The following is a 23962-nucleotide window of genomic DNA, read 5'->3' on the forward strand; positions in this document are numbered from 1 at the left end:
CTTGGAACTCAACTCCTCAACTCTTGAGTTTCAGCAATTTTTTCAATAGGACGCTTACCTAGTCTGCCGTGCTTAGGAAGAACGCCGTATGAACATTCGAGAGTTGCCAAATTTCCTTCAATAAAATGTTTATTCATGAGGAAAATTGTGAATATTTTTCTTTGAAATTTTCGATAGTTTTAGATCAAATTACAAACAAAATTATCTGAGAAATCAGTAGACAAATATTCAAAAATTGTCCTGGATATTAGAAATTTGCCAGGAGAAATTTTGCAACGCCGAAAGGCTCATACGGCGTTTTTTCTTAGCACGGCAGTATTGGAAGGAAGCCTTATCACGTATTTCTTTTCGACGGTGTTAGTCCGCAACCACATATCTCGGTTTGCGACGTTGCAGACTCCCTATCACACTTTATTTTAATTAAATGAAAAACTGCTCAAAGTCAATTCTTGTGAGCCTCCGTGATTGTTTTAGCAGTGCGAAGAAAAGTCTGCGGAAAATTCAAGAAATGATGTCGATTTGTTCTCCCTAAAAAAAAAAAAAAATAAAATAGGAGCGGTGATTTTCAAACACCACCAACGAAATGCTTGGTTGCGGACTTTGTCGATTTATGCTTTTAGGTTTACCTCATATCATGCAGTATTTGGATCACATTAAACGAAAAGGATCCATATCGATTACGGTGTTGTAAAATCTTGCATCCTCATCTTTATCTGAATTTTTTTCTTGCCAAGTTGCCAAGTAATGTTTAATTTTAAAGGAAAAAATTTTATTATGGTAAAAAAAAATTGATGCCCGGTGGGTAACCACGTATCTCCGTTTGCAACTTTGCAGACTTCCTGTCATACTTTATATTTTCATCGAAAAACTAGACAACTTTATATCTTGAAAACCTCCTTCGCTTTCTCTCCTTTATTAACAGAATGTTCTGCAGAAATTTCAAATTACATAGTTGACTTGTTTCTCTTCGAAAAAATAAAATAAGAGCAGAGATTTTGAAACACCACCATGGAGATAGGTGGTTTCGCACTTAAGCCATCGATATATTCACTATTTTTCATAGAAAAAAAAATTGCAAGATTTTGAAAATACTGAAGCGAGATTGCTCCCCTCGGTTAAATGCAGTCTATTTCGGTGTCCTTAAAAACTACAGGAACTTCCTGCATACTTTATTTTTTTACATGAAAAAGAATTTAACCTCATTTTCCGAAAACTATCAGGAAGTTGATTTTATCACTCGGTGAAAAATAGGTAATCTATGAAAGTCTGAAGCAATAGCTTTGGTTTGTTCTTCTTGACTAAATAAAGTCGAGACGGAAATTTTGAAACACCGCAAACGAGGAGTACATTCCTGCAGTTTCATCGTCGAAATGCTGCTGTAGGTATCAGTGATTTGCCATGGTCTATGTTAGGGGGTCGTTCATAAAAAACGTATAGCGCTGGTTTCAGGTGCGTTTGGAGGGAGTAGGTTCAGGGCACGTTATACATAACGCCACACGTAATTTTTTTCTCTCATTTTAAAGAGGATTATTTCTTCTCTGTGTCTTTCCATATTGTTTGGTTATATTTAATTTTAATTTGTTTGAAATTGTTTTATTTGCTGCATTATCCTCCTACATTTTTCTTAGAATTTTATGATTGAAAAATGCTTCAACCACGTATTTTGCCGTTAGTCTGCCCCCCCCCCCCCCCTCCTCCTCCGACTCCACTTGGACTCGGAAATGTCAGATTTTGAGTGTTCAGTTGATCCGTAAGATGAATTGAATTTAGGTAACTCCTAAAAAAGATTGTATTCTTGAATCATTCCAATTTTTTCCCTTTTGTTGAGTATTTCATTCGCTGGAAAAAAGGCTCTTGGATCCAGAGTCCAGGCTCTTAAAATAATTGACAAGAAAAAATATTCTCGATTTGGAGATTCAATCGGATTTTTGCTTGAATTAAAAGAGTGTCCGCTCGGAACTGCTGTGTCGGGGATTGCATACTTTCCAAGCTTCATTAAAAAACACGCGTGGCATGAAGAAAAAAGTTCCGGACCTTCTTGCGGAATTTCCACACTTCTTCAGTATTTCCGGCACGCCCTTAAAAAATCCAGACCAGTAGACGCACCCTGCTCACCGGGCGATAGCCCTCGAATAAACGGGAATCTTACGACCACCGCGATGAGGAAGAAGCTCGTCGCTAACTTGAACAAGCCATTAGGAGAAATTGAACATTGACTGAAATTGCGAATATTTCTATGTTAATTCCGTCCATTAAAAGGACGTTATTCCATCTCCTATTAGATTTGTACTCGATCAGTTGTGATTTTCTTTGGGTGCTACAGTAGTGAATAGCATGTTAGACGATCAAAAGTGGCGAAATTTCGATTCAGGCCTCCCCTTCCATAGAGGTGAACGGAGGGTTGTGAGGATTCGCACCTTCACTGCCACATGATCACACCACACACTGATGCCAGATTTCAGATGCGTACCAGCGTCATTTTGCTTGGAGCGGGGAGGGGGCGAGGGCCCCCTTACTACCGTAAGGTCTCTCTCGGAAATTTTTTGAAGTTTTAAATCTATTGGAACGGGTTTCGGGGCTTCCGTGACGCAGAATATATGCGGAAAAATTACGTTGATTTTTTACTTTTAGCATACGGTACTTCCGAACCGTCGCATTCAACACATCTGGAAAATATTTGAAATTTCAACTCTATTCGGACTGGTTTTGAGGTCTCCACGATGAAAACTTTAACAGAATGAACACGGTGTTTTTACAACACAAGTGGAACGCCAATATTTCCCCTCATTTCCGCGTGATACCACATCACGTACCTACTCCGCGGAGTCCGAAAGGAGGAGTTTCCTTCAAAGCGGCGTGATACCACATCACATACCAACGCCGCTGTACCAGTAATTCCGCGCTTGATTTCAGAGTGGGTCGCTTGCACGCTTGCACGCAAGAGATACAGCCGACTGAATACTCTTTGTAAGAGTAAAGTAACTCGAAAATCAAGTTGGGCACATCAAAAAATCTGAAATCTGCGTGTGGTTTGTAACACGATTTTTCAAGTTTCCCGCGTCAACGGGCAGTTTTTCTCAGTCGCCACCAGCCAAGCGAAAAGCTGAGATTTTCCATCATTTTCGCGGGTTACCACATTACGATCCAGGCCTGGATCGTAAAAATTAGAACTCCGGAGTTCTAATTTTTACGCGCCCGGTGCCCGAGCTGACCTGTGTTCATTCATAAACAAATTTTTTATGAAACTTTCCGTGAACAATGAAAAATTTCATGATTTTTCCAGCTGTTTGAAACAAGAAATTGCTCACATTTCATGACTGTATCGCGGGAAATACGGGAAATAAGCGATATGGATATTTTGGGATATTTCCAGCGGTTGTGGTTGGGTTGGATAAAAAAATATGTTTGAGCTGCGCTCTCTCTCATTAAAGTTATCAACTAATAAGGTAAACACCACATTGAAACTTTACTCATGAGAACAAAGAGTTCGCTAGGCTCGCCTCCTTATCACAATAACATTCATTTGTCAGCTGGCATCTGCCTGCATGACTCATTCCCATACTTGATGGTAAAATTACTGAAGTCTGTGTCTTTGTTATATTATAATAATTTATAAATGTTATTAATCGCCCCTACTTAAGTTTCTTGTGGCCGAGAACGGCTCTTTCTTCCTATTAAAGAGACAGTTTTGAAGTAGAATGAATGTCACAGATGAAGAGCGCAGCAGGATTCTCAGCAGGGCCGCATTTCAAGATCCTGACGATGAAATTGCAACAGAGACTGTCAGAGTAAGTATTACTTAAGTAAAAATTCCATTTTAATTTTCCTTGAAATTCTTCCATGATAGGGAAAGGAAGCACTGATACCAGTTACTTACCTCCGATCAAAATTGGAATAGTTCAAGTTGTCTCACTGTTGTTTTCTCTATCGTATCATTGAGTTCAGCAGTGATTTTTAAGGTTACAAGAGTATTCAAATTGGCAAATTCATCTACGCGAATCAGTGGCAATATTGAAGTTGACTGGCTGCTGCAGAAAAAGCCCGTATGCACTCCATGTACTTGTGGCAAGGAGACGAAATGAGATGTAGTCCTGAAGCCCATGTCTCACGATCAAATGAACTCATCAATTGCAAGATGGCGGGATGCGTATTGGTTTCTGTATTATCAAAAGTTGGCGGGCTGTCAAATGTTGATGAATAGAGCCCATGCGGACTTGCGTAAAAGCCAGTACGCATCTCCGCCATCTCGCATTTGATGAGTTCATTTGATCGTGGGACACGGGCTTTAGGCATTTTACTTCATCAGCTGTATATTGATCTCACTGGGGAATGTTTGATCCATATTCAGAGGCAATGTTTAGAATGTTAAGGCTGCTGTTCATTAGGTACAATGCTAAACTGGTCATTAAGCTCACTGCAAGATCGCCGAACAATGAGCTTGGACCCAACTACCCAATGACTCATAGCGTTGATGGCTGTCTCGTACCAAATTCGTTGTCCATGTTTACTTTTAGGTCATGTTTGTATGTCCAGAAAAACTTTCAATTTCAATAAAAATTATTGAAATGTTCTGATCCTGATGCTGCTAGAACCATAGAAGGGGCAAAATAGAGTAGCTAAGCCTAGCTAACGCTGCCCTGAACAAAACCAAATACTGAAGCAACTAAACTCACTTCTAAGCAGTCAGAAGTGTCTTTTATCTATTGAAAGTGGAAAAGTAATCTGAAATAAGCTCTATCACCTGGCTCATTAACTCTCCGACTTCGGGAGATCATAGACTCGGAGAGCAGACCGGTGAGAGTCATGTCGAGTGACACAGTAATTCCTCAGGAGTGTAAAAACACCCAAATAGCTCAATGACAAGTTAAGCAATGTACCTATCTATTGTTATGATAAGAACAAAAATATTTAGCCATTGAGCCATGCCATCTTTAGACATGCTTCTATAGAGGTGCCTTTACTTTTCATGATCTAGAAAACCCCCTGTAATTTTTTACCTTCATCTTCATTTTCTTTTGACTTTGAAAATATAACATACCACCATAATTTAAGGAAGCCATACTTGTTGTACTGAGTATTTGTAATAGCATAGTAAAGATTGAGAATTGTTGGAATGCTTCTTGTAGAGCAGTATACCCACCGATTTTTAGTGTATTTTTTTACTCAATGTCTATCTTTGATTTATTATACTCCCATGAGTTCCCTCCATTTTTACAGAAAAAGAAACGGATGCCAATAATCAGAGAAACTGTTGAACCACCTCTCCTGGAGTCAAATGATGATAATGCAGTGGTTGAAGTTGGCTCGCTTAATGTTCTCAATTCCAACTTTGAGGTAGGTACAATTCCTGGTTTTTTCATGACCCTAAAAGTTTTGCCATGAATGAAGTATTCTTCATTAAACAGATTGTACTTTGAGAAAAGTTCTTGTTGAACAATCTGTAGCCTCTGATATTGTGAAAAGCATAAACATCCATAATGGAAGAAGTTAATAGATCAGCACTAAGCTGGAAGTAATTTGTAGAGTAAGTATAATATCACCCATAAACTCGAATTTTATAGTAAAATAAATTGAGAAGGTTAATACTTATTGTTAATTGAGGGTTGTTCAAGGACACTCTCACAAGACAGAAGCAAGACGACAATCTGAAAACTAGGGGTGCTGATTACAAATCGATTATTAAAGAAATTGATTTTTTGTCGCAAATAATCGGAAAAATTGCATTGGTTTTTTGGGGTCGATTTAAAGTTCCAAATTTTCCTAATTTGCCAAGAATAAAATCAAACAAATTTTGATCCACACCTCGGATTTCAGGGAACTTTATGTGTCATCTTCAATTATTATTAAATCTCCTAAACTTTTTTGTAAAGAATTTGAAATGATTTACTGGAGTAAATTTTTTGCTGAAATTGCCATCCTTACTGATAACCTCCAATTAACAGATGAAAGAAAATTTTGATACTTTTTTAGGTATTTGTAATTTTTTTATTTTACTTACTAATACAAAAAACTTGCTTAATACTTTTTACTGATCTATTTTCAACCTCATACTTATTTAATCACAAGGCAAGTAAAAGTGATGTTTTTTCATGTTGCAGAGTCTCGATTACGATATTTGTGAAAATACATTATTTCTGGATGAAGAGAGGAAAAAAGGATATAAATTCATCGTGAAGAAAAGTGTCGCAAGATGGATGATATTTTTGCTGATCGGTGTTCTTACAGCATTGATTGGAGTCTCCATTGATGTTTCCATAAGTGAGCTGTCGAAGATCAAATTTGCCAAATTGCAGAATTGTATCCTTTAATGAAATCGGTTACACCTTAAATGCAAGTTTTTCATTTATTCCCCTATTTGAGAGGCTTGGAGGGCAAGGCCCGTAAGTGCAGTTTTTGCCATTTCGAAAAATACAAGTTTGAAGTTTCAAAAGCCTTATGATGGAAAATGACAGATTGATGCTTAAAAATTGGAATTTGATAGCGAATTTCTCACAGAATATGTATTGAGACTAGTTTTACTTGAAATCATCAATACATATCTCAATTATTTAAAAAACTGCACTGTTGCGCCTTGTCCTCCAAGCCTCTCATTTCGAAGACAATGTGTCAGATTTTACTGTTAAAATTAGATGCCTTTAACTATTTCCTTAACTCCTCTCACAATTAGCTCTAAACGTATGCATGACGGATAACTGCCTATGCATTCCACTTTTTATTTTCCTAGCCTGGAATGTTATTCCTGTACTCATCGGCTCAACTTTAGTCACTTGCATTGAGGTAAAGTTTTTTCGCTTTTGTTCTTTTTTACTACAATTTTATCGACAACCTAAATAATCCAACCTATTTTTAGGCTGAATCAAGCTTAATTTTTTAATTGTCAAAAGGGTGGAGCATGTCCCTCCTTTTTCTTGGATCTAGCCTGATTAAGTTTTCTTCATACCTGTGTGTATGTTTCATTATTTTCACTCTTGTATAATTTTATGATTACCCTATAAATTGTATGCAATTGAAAACTTGACAGTCAATTTTATACCTCATCAAAAACTTCAAATGATCTTAGTGGTAAGTATCAAACTTTTAATGATTAACTCTTGAATTTTACAATTTTCCAATAATGTCAAGCTTTTCATATGAAACATCAATTTTTTCAGCCAATTGCAGGAGGAAGTGGAATACCTCAAGTAAAGTGCTATCTGAATGGGATAAAAATGCCAAGAATCGTACGAATCAAAACGCTCATTGTAAAAATCATTGGTGTAATCACCTCAGTAGTCGGAGGTCTTGCTTGTGGAAAGGTTTGTGATCGCTAAGTATTTTCTACTCTTAATTTTTGATTGCCTATTCAAGCAAATCTTGAAATTTAGAATAGAAGAAGATCAGAATGAAACTGAGGTAACTAGTCATTAGCCTCAATCAAGCTAATGCACACGAAGAAACCAAGTGAGGAACCAAATTATACCAACTCATGTTCATTTTTAAAATACCTGACATCTTTCAGTATCTAGGTGTATATGGTTCCATCATCTGTTAACTTTTATTCATGGAGTGACTTGTGCTACTGCACTGATTTACTCTTGAATAATGAAAAATCTTGATGCATTACTGCAATCTCACACCAATTTAGTTAAATATAGAGCATGCAAGTAAGAGGATCCAGCCTGTGCTATGCTGCCATACTAAGGAAAAACGCTGTATGATCAGTCAAGAAAAAAGAAATATTCCTCTTGGAAAATGTTTATTTTTGAAGAAAGTTTTGAATATTGTTTCATGAAATTTTCTGACACTTGAGAGCAAATTACAAATAAAATTCTGAAATATTGAAAGAAAAATATTAAAAATATTAAATTCTCCTGAAAATTCGTGATTTGTCAAAGAAAATTTGGTGACGTTTGAAGGCTCTTACAGCGTTCTTCCTTAGCACAGTAGTATGACTGTAGCTCGTAACAACTGACAAAACTAAAGAAGCATAAATCTCTGATTACTTTTACTCAATGGATGGAACTAATTTTTACCATGAAACTCTAAACTCTAAAATGCTTCGGTAGTTGAAAAATAAAAGTAAGTAATGGGTCAGTTGCGCTGGTCACAAAATCGTATTTTGATGCTTAATTCTTGTAGATTAGCCAAAAATAATAAGATCTGTCCAAACCGCAACTCTCTACAATCAATATTAACGGAGATATCGCGCTTTGAAAAGTAGGGTTTTTGATGTCACCCACCGCTGTAGTGACATCCTTGGTTTCTTCCACCTTGCTTTCATCAGTAAGTGTGATGCTTATTTACACTTGTTCCTGAACGTGAAACTCCGATGACAGCTAGGTGGAAGAAACCAAGGTTGTCACCACCGCGGTGGATGACATCATAAACTGAATTTTTCAAAGCATTATATCTCGGTTAATATCGAACATAAAAAGTTGCGGTTTGGACAGATCTTATTATTTTTGGCTAATCTACAAGAATTAAGCATCAAAATACGATTTTTTGAGCAGTGCAACTGACTCATTGAAATTATTTACTCTAACCATAACCAAGTATATCATGCGCATTGTTCATAATTTCAATCTTTTTTTCTCATCAGGAAGGTCCTATGATTCACTCTGGAGCAGTAGTTGCAGCTGGCATCTCACAAGGCAAAAGCACAACGTTAAGGAAAGATCTAGGTGTGTTCAATTACTTCAGGGAAGACCATGAGAAACGAGACTTTGTATCTGGCGGTGCTGCAGCTGGTGTTGCAGCTGCTTTTGGCGCTCCTGTTGGTAAGTGCCTGAACTCCTGAAGTTGCTTTTGAACACCGCATATTTGTTGTGAAATGAAATCACAAAAAACTTTCAGGAATCCGGTGTTGATTTGTTTTCATTATCTCGTTCAGTACTATGTTCTCCACGACCTTTGAATGACAAAAGCTTAAAACTAGAACTTTGAATGTATCACGGAGCTTTCATGGAAAGCGTTGGAAATTTCTCACATTGAAACTGTCTCTGTTCCTATTCTAAAATTTCTAAGAGCCTCACCAGTTTTTTCCCAATCTACAATGCCATTTTGGAGACACTGACCGTGAAAAGTACAATTTTGAGTCTATTGATTATGTTCTAGTCGGCATAAATTCAGCTACAATGCCAGTTAGCTGTCAGTCAATGCAGGAATCTTTTCTTTGCCCCATTGTGCTGCACTGTGTTATTGGAGGGTTTCCCTTTTCCTGTTCGGTTCACAAACAATGATTCCCTCACTCACCAGCCACCAACTGGCATTTTTGCTGTATTTTTGCGGACTAACACTTAATCAATGAGCTCAAATTTGCACTTTCTGCATTCAAAACAAAATCTTATCTTGAAAGTGGCATCAAGAACATGGGAAAAAAATTGTTCCGGAATGTAGAAATTTTTGAATGACAACATGTTAGAAGTTTGAACCTTTTGTGGAATTTCCAATGCTTTATGTCCAGGATCCGTTCAAGCAAGTTGAGTCTGAAGTAATAGCTGATCGCTGCTCTTGCTTGTTTTATAAATGAAGGAAAATAATATTTTATTTTGTAAAATTACATAAGATAAGCCTTATTGCACCCTTTTGGAGCAAGACGTCTCCCTGAGGAGTTTTTCTAATTAATTTTGAGTTGTAACGTTAACAATGAATATGGTGGAAGCTTCTCACAGTAGTATGTTAATGCCACTGTTTCTCTAAATGAATTTTTAGAGGGTTTGAGCTATGCTTTGCCGTTCTTCTCTGTCAGCTACCACCAGCAGCCTGATTGTTGAAATTTTTTGTTTGTCGGGACGACATAAATGATGTAGGTTAAAAGGCAGAGCGTGATTGGTCGGCTATGTTTTATTGCTATTTTACCGCGCCTATGTCGGGTTGAACTCATGACAAGCTAACGGCACCGTAAGTTTCCGACAGTATGTCATCCATTCCACCTGACAAAGGCACGACAAAGCAGCGATAAGACGTAGCCGACCAATCATGCTCTGTCTTTTAACTTATGTCTTCTATGTCGTCCCGACAAACAAAAAATTTCAGCAATCAGGCTATTGTAACTCCGCTTTGCTAGTTATCTCCACTATATGGACTTAGTTAACCGAAACGCCCCAAGTAGCAATTTGGGAAGAAGTGAGTTAGGAATAGTTTTGAAAACAACCAACCTTAAATTTTCTCCTTTTAAAAATACAAAGTCTTTGAGAAAATATTTTAAACATCAAAAAAGTACCTAACGAACCTTTACCCTTAATATTCAGTTCTATGGAGGAATAAAACTCAACCTATTTTCTCAGTTCAAACTTAATGGGACTCGATGTGTGTCTGTTAAACTCTGTCAGTTTTATGTCTCCATCCTCTGCTTTGTGTATTATTGTTCACCCATCTTTCAGCATCCGCTCTCTGGATATGGCCTGTCTAGTCCCACTTCAACTGTCGGGCAACATCCATTATTTTTATCAGGCACTTTATCCTCTTCCTAATTACTTTAACCTTCAATATTTTTTCTAGTATTTAATTTACATAAGCTTTTTAATGATGTTTATCCATTATACCGAACAAAATTCCTTCTTCTAGGTGGTGTTTTATTCAGTCTTGAGGAGGGTGCCAGTTTTTGGAATCAGAGCCTAACATGGCGCATATTCTTTGCCTCAATGGTCTCCACATTTACTCTCAATCTTATTCTCAGTGCATATCATGGTCACCCAGGTAATATTTTAAAGGATTTCCCCTTAAAAAACTTCAAATCCTTTGAAACTTCCTCAGTCAAAACATGTCAATCATAAAATACTTTACAAAATTGAGTACCCTCAGTCAATACGTTCAATTTTGAAAATCGCTTTTGATTTGAAAAGTGTATTTAAATTTTCCCAAGAATAACATTCTCTTTAAGAATTTGTACCTGATTTTTGCAGGAAAAATTTAATCTTTTTGTGTGATTCCAAAAATAATGAGGTAAAACGCAGAAGAGAACTCAATCTAAGTCGGTAAATTGACTGTCAAGAAAATTATAGCAAAAGTGAATCCTCAGAAGTATTTAATTTTTGTTTTGCCACAGGTCAACTATCATTCTCTGGTCTCCTGAACTTTGGTAAATTCGAATCTTTGAATTATGATCTGTTTGAGCTGGCCATATTTGTCATGATGGGTGGCATAGGTGGTATTCTTGGAGCTGTGTTCAATTTGTTCAATTACAAATTGACTGTCTTTCGAATCAGGTACCTTTCTTCTAAACATACTACAAATATACGTATTTTAATGGTCATTTTGGCACAATTTTTTAAAGATGAAGTAATGATCCAAAAATGTTTTAGAGAAGAACTTAATACTGAAAATATTATTGGAGGGAAATTATTATCGTTAGAAAAATCATTTATCTGAATATACTTGAAGCACAATGCTGCCCCACCAAAGAAGAACGTCGTATGAGCCTTTGAATGTTGCTGAATTTCAATTGATGAAATAAGAATTTTCTGAAAAATTTGGGAATATTTTTCTTCCAAATTTTCCAAACTTTTTCTGCGCTGTTTTGGCCAAAGTATCTGAAAATTTCAAGGAAGAATATTCATAACTTTTCCGAAAAATACATACTTCTTTAGGAGAAATCTGGCAACATTCGAATGTTCTTTTGGTATTTTTGCTGGGCAGTTTCGTATTTCTTACAAGGGTCTTGGTATTCTGAAAACATTAACAAACTCTAGCCTCTGATACGTTATTGTGCTAAGAATATTAAATTGCTCTGCTTGCATTTTGACAAGCCCTAAATCTGTAAATAAGTTTTCATAAAAATTCCATTATCATACAGGGTAAAGTGTGAGTAGGTTAGAACTACAAAAAATTCCCTTAATAATTGGTCAGTTGCACCGGTAACAGAATTTTGTTTAAAGGTTCAAGCTCATAAGTTAGCATAAAATAATAAGATTGGTCCAAGCACCTAGTCTCTACATGCCTTATTTATAGAGGTATCGTCCTTTGAATAATACAATGAATGATTTCGTCCACTGTACATACTCTAGTTTCTCCCATCTTTGATTCGTTCGTTGGCAATACACACATTTGCACTGGTTACTCAATCAGAAATACGGATGAAACCAAAGTAGAAAAACAATAGTATGCACCACCATGGTGGATGACATCATATGTTTCGTTCTTTGAAGAACACTATCCTCATTAAAACGGGACAAGGGAACCAGGTGATTGGACGGATTTTAATATTTTTTGTTGATGTATAATTTAAAATCGTCAAAACATGATTCTGTAACTAGCACAACTGTCCTATTGAAGAATAACTCAAAATAGTTGTCACTGAAAATAAGCAATGATCACCTCTATGATACCTCTAGAGTAAATTAAACTGTACTTAAGAAGTTTTTTTTTTTTTTTTTTTTTTTTTTTTTCCATTTAGGTATGTCAACACAAAAGTGAAAAAGATAATGGAAGCTGTGATTGCTGCGATGGTCAGTACGGCCGTGCCCATGTTAATGATATACTTCATCAATGAATGCAAACCACTGGAAACAGATCCAACTGAAAATCCTGTCCAGGTAATTACTATGGACAGTACCATGAATTTATTGAATAGTTTTTGGCCATATGTAGTCATTGCTCCAATGATTGAATACCAGAGGATCTGGTATAAGTGATAGTGAAATTCCCAAACGACATATCTTGGTTTGCGACATTGCAGACTTCCTGTCATACTTTAGTTTTTAACCCTTTCCTGTCCGCAGCAATTTTCCACGGCCGCGAGAAGCGAGGTTAAGGTAGCAGCGATGTTGTCAACAAAGGCAGTGGTTTCCAGAGGGTCCACTAGAGGCCGCCACTTGCTGGAGCAGTTGAATATACCGGACATCAGGCCTGCACAGAGGTTAAAACTTTAGGGCGACTATATCCGACATCGGACCTAAACGCGTTATTTTTCACGGCGAATATATCCGACATTGGACCGGAAAGGGTTAAAGCTGAAACTACTCAGCGGCAATTCTGAAGAACTGCTGTGATTTTTCTTCTCTGTGCGGAGAAAATTCTGTGAGAACTACTATGAATGAATGATTGGTTTTTCTTTATAAAATAAAACAGGTACGGAGATTTCAAAACTCCGCAAACAAGATACACAGTTTCAATGTTGAAATGCCCCAGGACAAGGGCGGCATGGTAAGGAGAGAAAAATGAAAGCAAAATGTCCGATGAGTTGTCAATCGCCTAGGTCACCACCAAGCGGTCCAATGAAATAATGAACAATCTTTCAGGTATCAGATCTTTTCTTGGTTGTTGAAAAATTGCAATGTTTACAATGTAGGACTTAGCCTTTTCTCTTTTTTTTCTTATTCGACAGATGTTTTGTGGTGATGGACAATACAACACTGTGGCAGCACTATGGTTGCAAGTTCCTGAGAGGAGTGTTCGAGCTTTACTACATGACCCTCCAGGTTTGCATAATTTCTGGCTTTCTTTGTCTTATTATACGATTTTCCTCTTTTTAAGCATATAAGAGGTTTACTTTACTAGGTTTATTAAATTAAATTTTTAATATACCTTTGAAGAACACTGTCAAGAACAAAATATTCTGGGAATCAAGAGAATAAAGCTTCTCATATTGCATAAATTATTTAGGTCAACATCCACTTTCAAATTATGGTGACTGATGATTGATTTATTGAGCAATTGAATCAGCAAACAAGATTCAACATGATCAACTTCTTAAGTGAACTGTTCAGCGCAACATTGATCAGTCTCAAGTGAATATAAACGGTTCCATGTACTAAAATGAGGTTGAGTTCATCAGGAAAAGATTTTTTGCCTCTTGTTCTACCTGCTGTTTCTTGATTCCATACTAAATACAGTTTTCTATAACTATAGTGTTGCAGATTTAGAACTTTTTTATTTTTTTTCAACAATTCTGTACAATTACTATTTTAGCCGCCTTGTCATTTTTATCATTGGGTTTATTCATCATGGTCTACTTCCTGATGGCTGTTTGGACTTTTGGACTGAGTGTTTCTGGTGGTCTATTCATCCCATCCCTACTTATTGGTGCTGCATGGGGTCGTTTCTTCAGTCAAATTCTGCAGTTCATTTTTCCAGGAGCGGTAATCTATCAGTTTTTTCCGTTTTATTTCTTAAAAAGTAGGTACGCCTTTAGACAACTTATTTTCCGTATCTGCGTTTCAAATCAAGTGAACAGCACCTGAACACCCTCTTGAATATATATATAAAGTCGCTTTATAACGCACTCTGGCGTTCTACGACACCCAAACGCCACATATGCCTGTCTTCCCAGAGGTTATCGGGCAACTGACACCGCAACATCTCTTCGTCAACGCCGCCGCCAACCCTTTACGGGACGTCCCCGTCGCCTCTTCCCAGGTGGTACCCAATCCAAAACTTGTTTGGGCAACCTCTCCTCCGACATTCTTTGCACATGTCCATACCAGCATAACTGCCTGGACATGACGTCGTGCACGATATCTTTCTCAACCTTCATCACCTGAACACCCTCTTGAATACTGTTCAAAATAATTTTTAAGCTTTATTCATATTCTGAACTTTAACCCATTTTTTATCGCTTTATAAGTATTGCTTATTTAGTTGCAATTTGTTGAATCATTCTCGGAATTCCACAAAATTGATATACGAATAATGAATTACAATTTCCAAAAAATTGAGGTTTTTCTTCATATATTTCTTATCTGTTTTTTTATAATAAAATCATCATTGAGTTACTTTTGATAGATTATTAATACTTCAACCATCCTGTCTCATTAAAAATAAGTTTTTGTTTGGTTCTGTTTTTTGGTTATTTTCCTTTTAAGTTATGAGATGTTTTTTTGAAAACAGGGTTGGATTGATCCAGGAAAGTATGCTTTGATTGGAGCTGCCGCACAACTAGGTGGAATCGTGCGAATGACAATTAGTTTAACAATTATTCTAATTGAAGCCACTGGAGACATTACCTTTGGTTTGCCCCTCATGATCACTCTTATTACTGCAAAATGGACTGGAGACTTCTTCAGTGAGGTAATAAATATGCCCGTTACTTTCTTTTCAGGGCTTTAAAAGCAAAACCAAGAATCAGTCAAGACAAAGTTATAGTATAAATTTATCCGTGAAGATCAGAAAGTTTCTATTAAAAGACAGGAATTTCTTCTCCATGCTCTTTTATCCTCTATCTTTCGAGATTTTTCGACTGGTCAAAGGAAGTTCCCGGAAAATCATAAATTGGAAAAGAAAAACCAAGAGCTTTTAGGTAAGAAGGCTTTTAGGGAAGTTGACAGCATAACCGTTTTCATCCATTTGGGGATTTTTCCCCAAAAGTTTTTGTACATCCTGCCCATCACGCTGCTTGTCAAAAAAAAAAAATTGTTCAAAACAATAACATAATGATTTTCTGGTCTTCCTTTTGAGGCAAGTCATTCTTGGGAGGAATTTTAAAAATGTTCAGACCTTAAAAGAACTCTGGTGGTCATGCTGTGAATGCAAGCATAATCAGGACTGCCCCTTTTTATTGAAAGTATTATCTATCATTTTCATGGACATTACATTTTAAAGCTTGACGTTTAATCCTTAATTTTTAGATTGATTTATATTTTCTTTGGTTGTCATTTCTCTTTTTTAACAAAATCTTTCTCATTATTTGTAATTCCAGGGTATCTACGACTATCACATCCAACTGTCAGGAGTGCCCTTACTTGCCTGGGAGCCACCGCCATTGTCTGGTAACATTTACGCGAATCAAGTCATGAGCTATCCTGTTGTCACCTTCTCAGTTGTTGAAACTGTAGGGAACATAATTGACAATCTTTCAAATCTTACGCACAATGGATTCCCTGTCATAGACTCTCAACCACTCGATGAAGTTGCACAGTCTAATAAAGTAAGATTTATTTGTGCTTCTTATCTATGTCTTGGCTCCATGTATTCATTGAAATGAGAGTATTTGTCATGGCTTTTCTTTCCCATGGAAAGATGCAGTGAAAGAAGGTTATTCGCATCGAAGTTGTAGCTTTAATTAAGATATTGACATTTTTTTTATTATTTTCACCACTTTCCACTCATCAGACTTCATCAAATGAAAAAATCAGGAAACCAAAAATATAGAAAAAAAGGTTAAAAAGAAAAAAAAAGTTAATGTTTTGAAAATCCCCGGGATAAGAAGGAGAGTATAAATTACCATCATTACGCATCCCAATTCGTATTTTCAGAGTCAGTATTTTTTATCATTGGTTACTTATTTTAAAAAATGTATAAATAACTTCTTTTTTTTAAAAAAAATGAATGTTGTGTCAGGAAAATCAATAAAATCCAGAATACAGTTAAGGTTCTTTTGTCTTTTCATTCAGCGCTAAACCACACTGTCAGTTTACTTTATATATTTTCTTTTATTGCTCACTTCGTAGTATCTTTGTCAAATTATTTTTACCTAAAGTGATATTATATTTTCTCCTTTTTTAGCCTACCTCATCTCCTAAATCATGTGGTCATCTCTGTGGTTTAATACTGAGAGACCAGCTGATAGTTTTACTCCTGAACAAAGCATACAAATACCCTAGCGGCATGGTTGACCAACGTGAGACAATAAACATGTTCAGAAATGAATATCCTCGCTATCCAAGAATTGAGGTTTGTAAAACAGAGTCTCATTTTTCTTTATATAGGCTAGTGTGCAGATATGATAAATTAATATCTCCCAAATTTTCTTCACAATTTTCACCATCTATCTCTCTGCAATCTTCTCTTCTTACAAATACCACCCTTCGTTTATGTTTGTCAATTGGATCGCATTTAGAAAAAAGGAACCAGCGCAATTACAGTGTTTTCAAAATTGTGCAACTTTTCCTTTTCTTTTGAAAATACTTAACATGAGTTCAGTATTAAAATTCACCCAACCAATTTCCTCTAAATTTAACAGTTTCTTTGGTGATAAGCCAAAACTAGTCGCTATTCTGGGAGTTTTTTTTAGATATTCATGAAGAAGCAAAATTTTTACAACATTGTAATCGCGCTGGTTCCTTATTGCTAATTATTCAATTATTCCCAAGGTAAGATCAAATCATGAGTATACCAATTTGAAGTCAAAATAGAAACTTATTTTGATGGATCGATTGTATGAAGACTTTTTTGTTGTCTTAATTTTTAATTAGCAAAAATAAAAGCTAACGCCAAATTCTCTCAATTTTTTGTGCTCAAACTTTTTCTAAGCTAACGAAGCATTTTGGCTAAGGGCTTGTGCAGTTTTATACCTCCTACTGCTCTTATTGACATGCACCATTGCTTACCTTTACTCAACTGAAAGATAAAATGTACAAAGCGTTGGATGTTATTCTATTGAGCGAAATTCCTAAGTTTATTCCAAGTATAATAGTCATTCTGTCAATGAAATGATGAAAGTAACGTAGGTTGATTGCGTAGGATAACGTATGTCAAAAAAATTTACCCCCCACAAAAAAGAAGAAATTGAGCAAGAAGTGTTGAGCTATTAGTATCATCTTGTTTTCATTTTTTCCAGCAAGTGGATGTTGCGGAAGAAGATCGACATTTGAAAATTGACTTAAGGCCTTACATGAATCCATCTCCGTACGTCGTTCAACATGTAAGTATCCATCTGTTACCTCCGCTCTCCCTTAGATGAGAGAAAATCTTGTCACCTAAAAAGTTTAATCCTAAAATTTCCAAGTTTTTTGGGACTCCTTAAAGTTGAAAAAACCAGGCTTGATGAAGAATGTGAGGAAAATATTGTACATATTAATCAGACTAAAAATACACAATGAAAAACAAAGGCGGAAAACCTAAAAATATAGTAAAACCAGGAGGTTATGTTTCCAACAGAATAAAATGAATCAAACAAAAAAGAAAAAGCAAGGAAAAATGAGCTGTTGACTTCTGCCAGGTTTGCAATAACAGTGTTTGACAACTCCTCTCTCGTTTTTTTTATTCTTAATTATTTAATTTTTTGTTCTGCATGTTGAAAATGAAGTTGTGATTCTTTAAAACGTCCTGGTTTCACATATTTTTTTGTTTTGTTTGGTTTGCAGCCTTTTTAAAGAAAATTAGTGGATGTTTGCTGACTTTTCTGTATGTAGTTCTAAAATATTTCATTTATACTAAGTCAGTACTCTCATACTATTTTGATTTGCAGGTTGCATCGTTACCACGAGTTTTCAGACTTTTTCGTGCGCTTGGTTTACGCCATTTAATCATCGTTGATGACATGTTTGGGGTAAGTCTAGCGAGTTTTTTGTGTATTTTTCATGCTCATTCTCAATTGTTTCCAGATTACTTAAGAAATCAACTATTTTTGAGGTTTTGGTCCTCCAAAAAAATGAGGAAAAGAAGGATAAAAGAAGAGAGCGGAATCAGCTCTTACCTGGTTTTGCTGAAGTGTTTTTGAGGCCTTTCCACTTATTTTGTTGAAAGGAATTTCATTAAATGATCAAATATTTTACGCCCACATCATCATGGCATATTTTTTTCTCTTTCTTTTTTTTCCTTGACCATTTCATACATCTCATATTTTTACTTTTTTTCGAGGAAATCAACATTACATCATTGTTTAGGGATGTCCTTTAACTACTTCTTCATTCAGAATCTAATTTTTTTATTCCTATCTTATATCCAGACATCCGATCTATAGATTACACTATTTTTTCTTTATTTCGTGATAAAGGCACATACTCATTCCATTTACTCTTACTGGCCACCATTCAAAATTTGCATTTAAAAATCGTAATCTACGCCTGAAACTTTTGAATGCACATAACAGCTAGAACAAATATGTCAATGTTAATGAGGATAGAAGAAAAAAAGAAAAGAAAAGAAAAGAAGAAAAGAAAAAAAAAATTAAACAAGACTCATGCTAAATTTGCTGCTTCAATTTATAAACTTTTGGCAATAAAATTTCTTTTAGAAAAATACGAAAATTTTTATTCTTATATATATATCTACTTTTTAAAGCTGTGGGGAGCTTCTCGAACAGAATTTGGCCGCGCCTTAGAGAGTGGCTGTTCTTGGTGGCATTTGTAGTGACATGAAATGTGGTATCGATTTTACTGGGATTAAAGGCCTCTGGAGCGAATGAGGTTTCAATTACAAAATTAGAAATGTACCTGTAGATTGCGAGGGAGGGAACGGCTAGAATTCTAAGATTGATGAAGTGATCTTTGCAGGAATCTCTTGGCGCTAGATTTAACATAGCTCTTAAGGCCTTTTTTTGGATGATGAAAACTTTCTCCATGAGAGGACCTGAAAATTTCATAAGCCTGTGGCTGTGTGAACAAAGTCTCAAGGTGATTCATTTTTTCTGTCACAGCGACGTGCGATATATCGCATTGATTTGTTCCACAATTTCAGCTATTTGTCATTTTTTTCGAATTTTGAGATCGCTTTTCTGTTGTTTTGAGACTAAAGCTCTCATGTACCAATTTTGATAAATAAATTCAATGTAATGAGGGCAGGGTTTTTTTTTAGAGGAAAAACGTTGCATTCGAGTGCAGTTTCGATATCAGTATCGAATGCGGTATTTATTCCCTAAAAAAACCCTACCCTTATTACATTGAATTTCTTTGTCGGTACATGAATGCTTTAGTCTCAAGACAACAGAAGTGCGATCTCAAAATTCAAAAAAATGACAAGTAGCTGAAATTATGGAAAAAATCAATGCGATAGATCGCATGTCACTCTGACACAAAAAATGGCGTCCGTCGAAGCACCTTAAATGCTTTTAAAGTGATGATCCTAACATACTGCACCAGTGTATAGCAAAGAAAAAAAACACCATACAGTATTTCATGGTGACCCTTATTAGAAGACTCCAATGTGTGGTGTGGAAAATTTCATGATAGGTTTAGGTTTTTTAAACTTTCCATGCTCTGCTAAAAGTTATTCAATGTTTGTGAAACCTGTTAATAAAGTGTGCAAAATTTAGTCAAACTTCATGATCAAAAACATGATCATCATATAGGAAACAATATATTTGCCTTTATTCACATGATGAAAACTTGAAATCTAACTTTTTGCCTTGGCCGTTTTAAATAGGAACGCAAATATTGCAACTTTATTGGCTTTTTTCAGGTTGTTGGTATGGTGACACGTAAAGATCTAGCCAGGTATCGAGTTTGGCGACACCATGGAAGAATCGGGCTAGAAGAATTAAAAATTTCTGCCAACTTCAAGTCTTAGAATGTTGTTAAGGTATGCACCTGACTGTTTGAAGTTTTAGCTGACTTTCTGTCTTTGCCTATCGTTTGCAGTATTCTTTGATTTTAAATTTTAAATGCTGTATTCTTGATACTTCCTTGATTTGTTTATTTTTCATTAATTTATCTTATGGAAGAGGAGATACCGATAAATCAAGTTCAATCGAAAGGCGCCTGTGCTTCGAAAAACCTTTTGGAAATCACTATCTCTCTTATATTCTTGTCACATTCTTCATGCTTAAGCCCCCGTTAAGCTATTCACACAACAGCCTCTTAAAAAATTGAATAAGTTTTGTTGTATTTTCTTAAGCCTCTTTTTATAAATTATTAAGATTCTAGTCTTTTAATTTTAATAATCTCTCTGAGTATAAATCAGTCTCATCGAGCATAAAATTAGAAAAACACTCCTTAATGGTATAATTGGACTGATGGGTCATTCCATATAGAACCTACCAGCCATGCAACCGCCCGACTCGGATTTTGATGATAAATTTTTTTCTTGATCAGACCACCAAATAATGAACTTCTGCAAAATATTAGGTCTCAAATCGAAAAACTCACTGAGATATGAATTTTGGAAGTTTTAAGAATTTTCAAGAAAGAGACGTTTCGAACTTCCGAGAAAGAGAGGGTCATTTTCCCCAAAAAAATTCATCCCGGGCCCATTTTTCGTCGGATTGAAGTGAAAATTTGACACAATGTCCATGAAAGTATGTAAATTTGAGAATAAAATGCATAAAATGTTCGACTTCACTCATTGATGTGCTGCGGTTGATAGTTCGTTGTGATTTTGTCTGATTTTAGCGACAAAACCTTCCCCTCTTCAAATGCTCATAACTTTTGAGCTGCAAGTTATTTTTTGCTCCAATTTTTTTTAAAATGCTCCTAAGAGTATTAGAAAGACGCCTAAAGAACAATTCTGATGGCGTTTTGGGCTTTAGTATCTTTTTTTTTCACTTTTGTCCGAAAAAGGCCTAAAAAACTGGAAATAACACCAAAATTGTTCCGATAATCGACCATTACCCTGAAAAGTCAACTCAAAAATCGCTCAATTTTTGCCTGAATGGTCCTTACTGTGTGTACAATATGTTTGAAAAATAAAATCAATGGTATTTCGGGTTTATATATCTTTAACTTCGAGTTTTTTCCGAAAAAAAGGCCAGCAAAACTGAAAAACACTGAAATTACACCAATTATCGGCTCTAACGTTGGAGTAGCAACTCAAAAATTGCTCACATTTATACTGAATGGTTCTCACTGCATGTGAAATGCGTCTGGGGAATAAAAGTGATGGTATGTTGGGTTTCCATAACCCTTTTCCCAACATTTTTACTCAAGAGAGGCTCGCTCAACTGAAAAAAGCGCTAGGAAAATCTCATTAACCGACCATTACATTGAAAAAACAATTGATTGGGGGCCCAGATTTTTCACCAAAGGACTCTTGTTGTATGGGAAGCACACTAACTTGAGGAGTGAATATAGTGTATTCTTGGTTGTAGTAGTTTTCCCCTTCACTCCAATCTTTACGATCGGCTTTAAAGTAAGGAAATAAAACTGTAGGTATCTCTTAACTGATAGGCATCTGTTATGGAATATGAGTATGTCACGGGTGATAGACTCAAATTCGGGTTGAAAGTTTGTGAGACCGTTCGGCACCAGTTGATTTTTAATAAAAGGTAGAATCAACAAACTACTAGAATGGATTGAGAATTATAGACACTGAATTTTTGGAGATGAAATTTAGAGTTGTACTGAGTCAAAAGAGATAGCACAGAATCACAAGAGTTAAACAGTAAAGAAAATAGTCACTCAGAAAATGTGCAAGAAGGCGAGAGTGGGCACAAACGTACTTGTACGGGTCTAGATGGTAAAGAACCTGGGGTCTAAGAGATGAGAAAAGACAGACAGACCTAGGTTTTAGGGCAGCGCACGCTTATATAGACTTGCTGAGGTCACGGGTGGTGAGACAACAAGCCTACACAAGATTGGCTGGCTATAATCTATGTAGTTATCAGCTGCAAGTTTAGTAATTAAATTTATGGGTGATTCTTGGTGATGGCTGGGAGATAGGGGTGAAGAAGACAAAAGTGGACGAAATCCAGCCATCACTAATGAGTGTTCTAAAATTAATAAGAAATATTCGAAAATGTAAGGCAAAAAGATGAGAAGGTGTTGACAGCATCCCTATTCACATTAAATGTGATTTACTGACTCCTGGATGGCATCATAATGAGGTTAATAACTTTCAAATGTATTCTGAAATAAAAATTAATGGAAAAGATAAAAAGTTCTAATAGGAATTATCAGAACATTAAATTGTTAAAAATTGAGGGAGGTTATTCATGCTGACTAGAGTTGAAGTATTGTAATTATAGTTTTGAAAAATTGAGTTACCTATTTATTTCCTCAACATCTCAAGCAAGGGTTTCACTCTTAAAGGGTGGGAAAAAATATGTACAAAAATCATGTATTTGGATATTTTGCGTTAAAAAAATAGAATGTTATCAATGAAGTACCTAACTGTAAGGTTTGCCCTTGATTCACTCAATTCAGAACTTAGTTGCTTTTTCAACTCAAAGCATTAAATTTACTTCAAAAAACTTTTGAATTTTCAGATCTATAAATTAGACTGTTGCTGATATAGATCACGATCTTGATTGCCCTGAATAATTACTCTAACCCAGAGTAAGTTAAAGTTATGCTAGAAATCTCAACAAATTCGTTGTTGCGTGTGTGCGTGATAGGCATTGGTTCTTTGGGCTTGTTCTATCCAAATCAGAGGAAGAAAACGACTTTGAGATTTCATTTATGTATCCATCCGCGTCCGTGAATTAAAAAGTTTTTTGGAGTAAATTTAATGCTTCGAGTTGAAAAAGCAACTAAGTTCTGAATTGAGTAAATCAAGGGCAAACCTTACAGTTACTTTATTGATAACATTCTATTTTTTTATCGCAAAATATCTAAATACATGATTTTTGTACATATTTTTTCCCTCCCTTTAAGAGTGAATCCCTTGCTATATTCACTCCTCAAGTTAGTGTGCTTCCCATACAACAAGAGTCCTTTGGTGAAAAATCTGGGCCCCCAATCAATTGTTTTTTCAATGTAATGGTCGGTTAATGAGATTTTCCTAGCGCTTTTTTCAGTTGAGCGAGCCTCTCTTGAGTAAAAATGTTGGGAAAAGGGTTATGGAAACCCAACATACCATCACTTTTATTCCCCAGACGCATTTCACATGCAGTGAGAACCATTCAGTATAAATGTGAGCAATTTTTGAGTTGCTACTCCAACGTTAGAGCCATTATCAGTCAAATGGAAATCACACCAAAAACACCTCCGTGTAAAAATGACCCGCCAAGCTAAAAATATAAATATTCGTCGCCTCAAATGCAATGATATCACATGAAGTAGGCACCAAGCAAATTTCCTGAGTATAAATTGTAAGTTTCTCCTCCCTTCAACATTGTTACCGGAAAAACGAAAATTATAGAGAAAAAAAAATAATTTAAAAAAACCGATACAAATTTATCATTTTTTTTGTACAATTGTACTACAAAAAGAAATGATAAATTTGTATCCCTTTTTTTTTTTTTTTTTTTTTTTTTTTTTTTTTTTTTTTTTTTTTTTTTTTATTAGTGTTAAGCGAACTTTCACAATGAAATTATACACTTTGTTTCTAAATTCAAAATAAATGTGTGAGTACAAACGACCGGGTAGTCTGTAACTTATCTAAATGGTTAGAAATAATTGGTTACTAAAATTAATGGTTCAAACCAAGGGGCTGGCCAGTTCCCACGGTTTCA

General features: G+C 35.7%; 1 protein-coding gene across 1 annotated transcript; it reads left to right on the plus strand.

Moving 5' to 3' along the window:
• The first annotated feature begins 3512 nt into the window (after positions 1–3512).
• Positions 3513–20253, plus strand: LOC109032274 (H(+)/Cl(-) exchange transporter 7). The gene is made up of 17 exons (XM_019044322.2): positions 3513–3788; positions 5218–5334; positions 6099–6297; positions 6668–6777; positions 7152–7295; positions 8579–8756; positions 10546–10677; positions 11027–11186; positions 12374–12512; positions 13304–13397; positions 13888–14057; positions 14806–14985; positions 15614–15841; positions 16420–16587; positions 17474–17557; positions 18104–18184; positions 20035–20253. The coding sequence occupies exons 1-17, from the start codon at positions 3699–3701 to the stop codon at positions 20140–20142; spliced, it is 2382 nt and encodes a 793-aa protein (XP_018899867.1). The 5' UTR covers positions 3513–3698; the 3' UTR covers positions 20143–20253.
• Positions 20254–23962: the final 3709 nt, after the last annotated feature.

The sequence above is a fragment of the Bemisia tabaci genome, chromosome 7 (assembly GCF_918797505.1).
Source record: "Bemisia tabaci chromosome 7, PGI_BMITA_v3".
Taxonomy (NCBI): Eukaryota; Metazoa; Arthropoda; class Insecta; order Hemiptera; family Aleyrodidae; genus Bemisia; species Bemisia tabaci.

Bases quoted from the DNA above. Each gene is read 5' to 3' on its own strand.
- LOC109032274 (XM_019044322.2), top strand. From the start codon at position 3,699: ATGAATGTCACAGATGAAGAGCGCAGCAGGATTCTCAGCAGGGCCGCA. The intron at 5,335-6,098 runs GTAGGTACAATT...TTCATGTTGCAG, and splicing joins TTCTCAATTCCAACTTTGAG to AGTCTCGATTACGATATTTG. The intron at 14,986-15,613 runs GTAATAAATATG...TTGTAATTCCAG, and splicing joins CTGGAGACTTCTTCAGTGAG to GGTATCTACGACTATCACAT.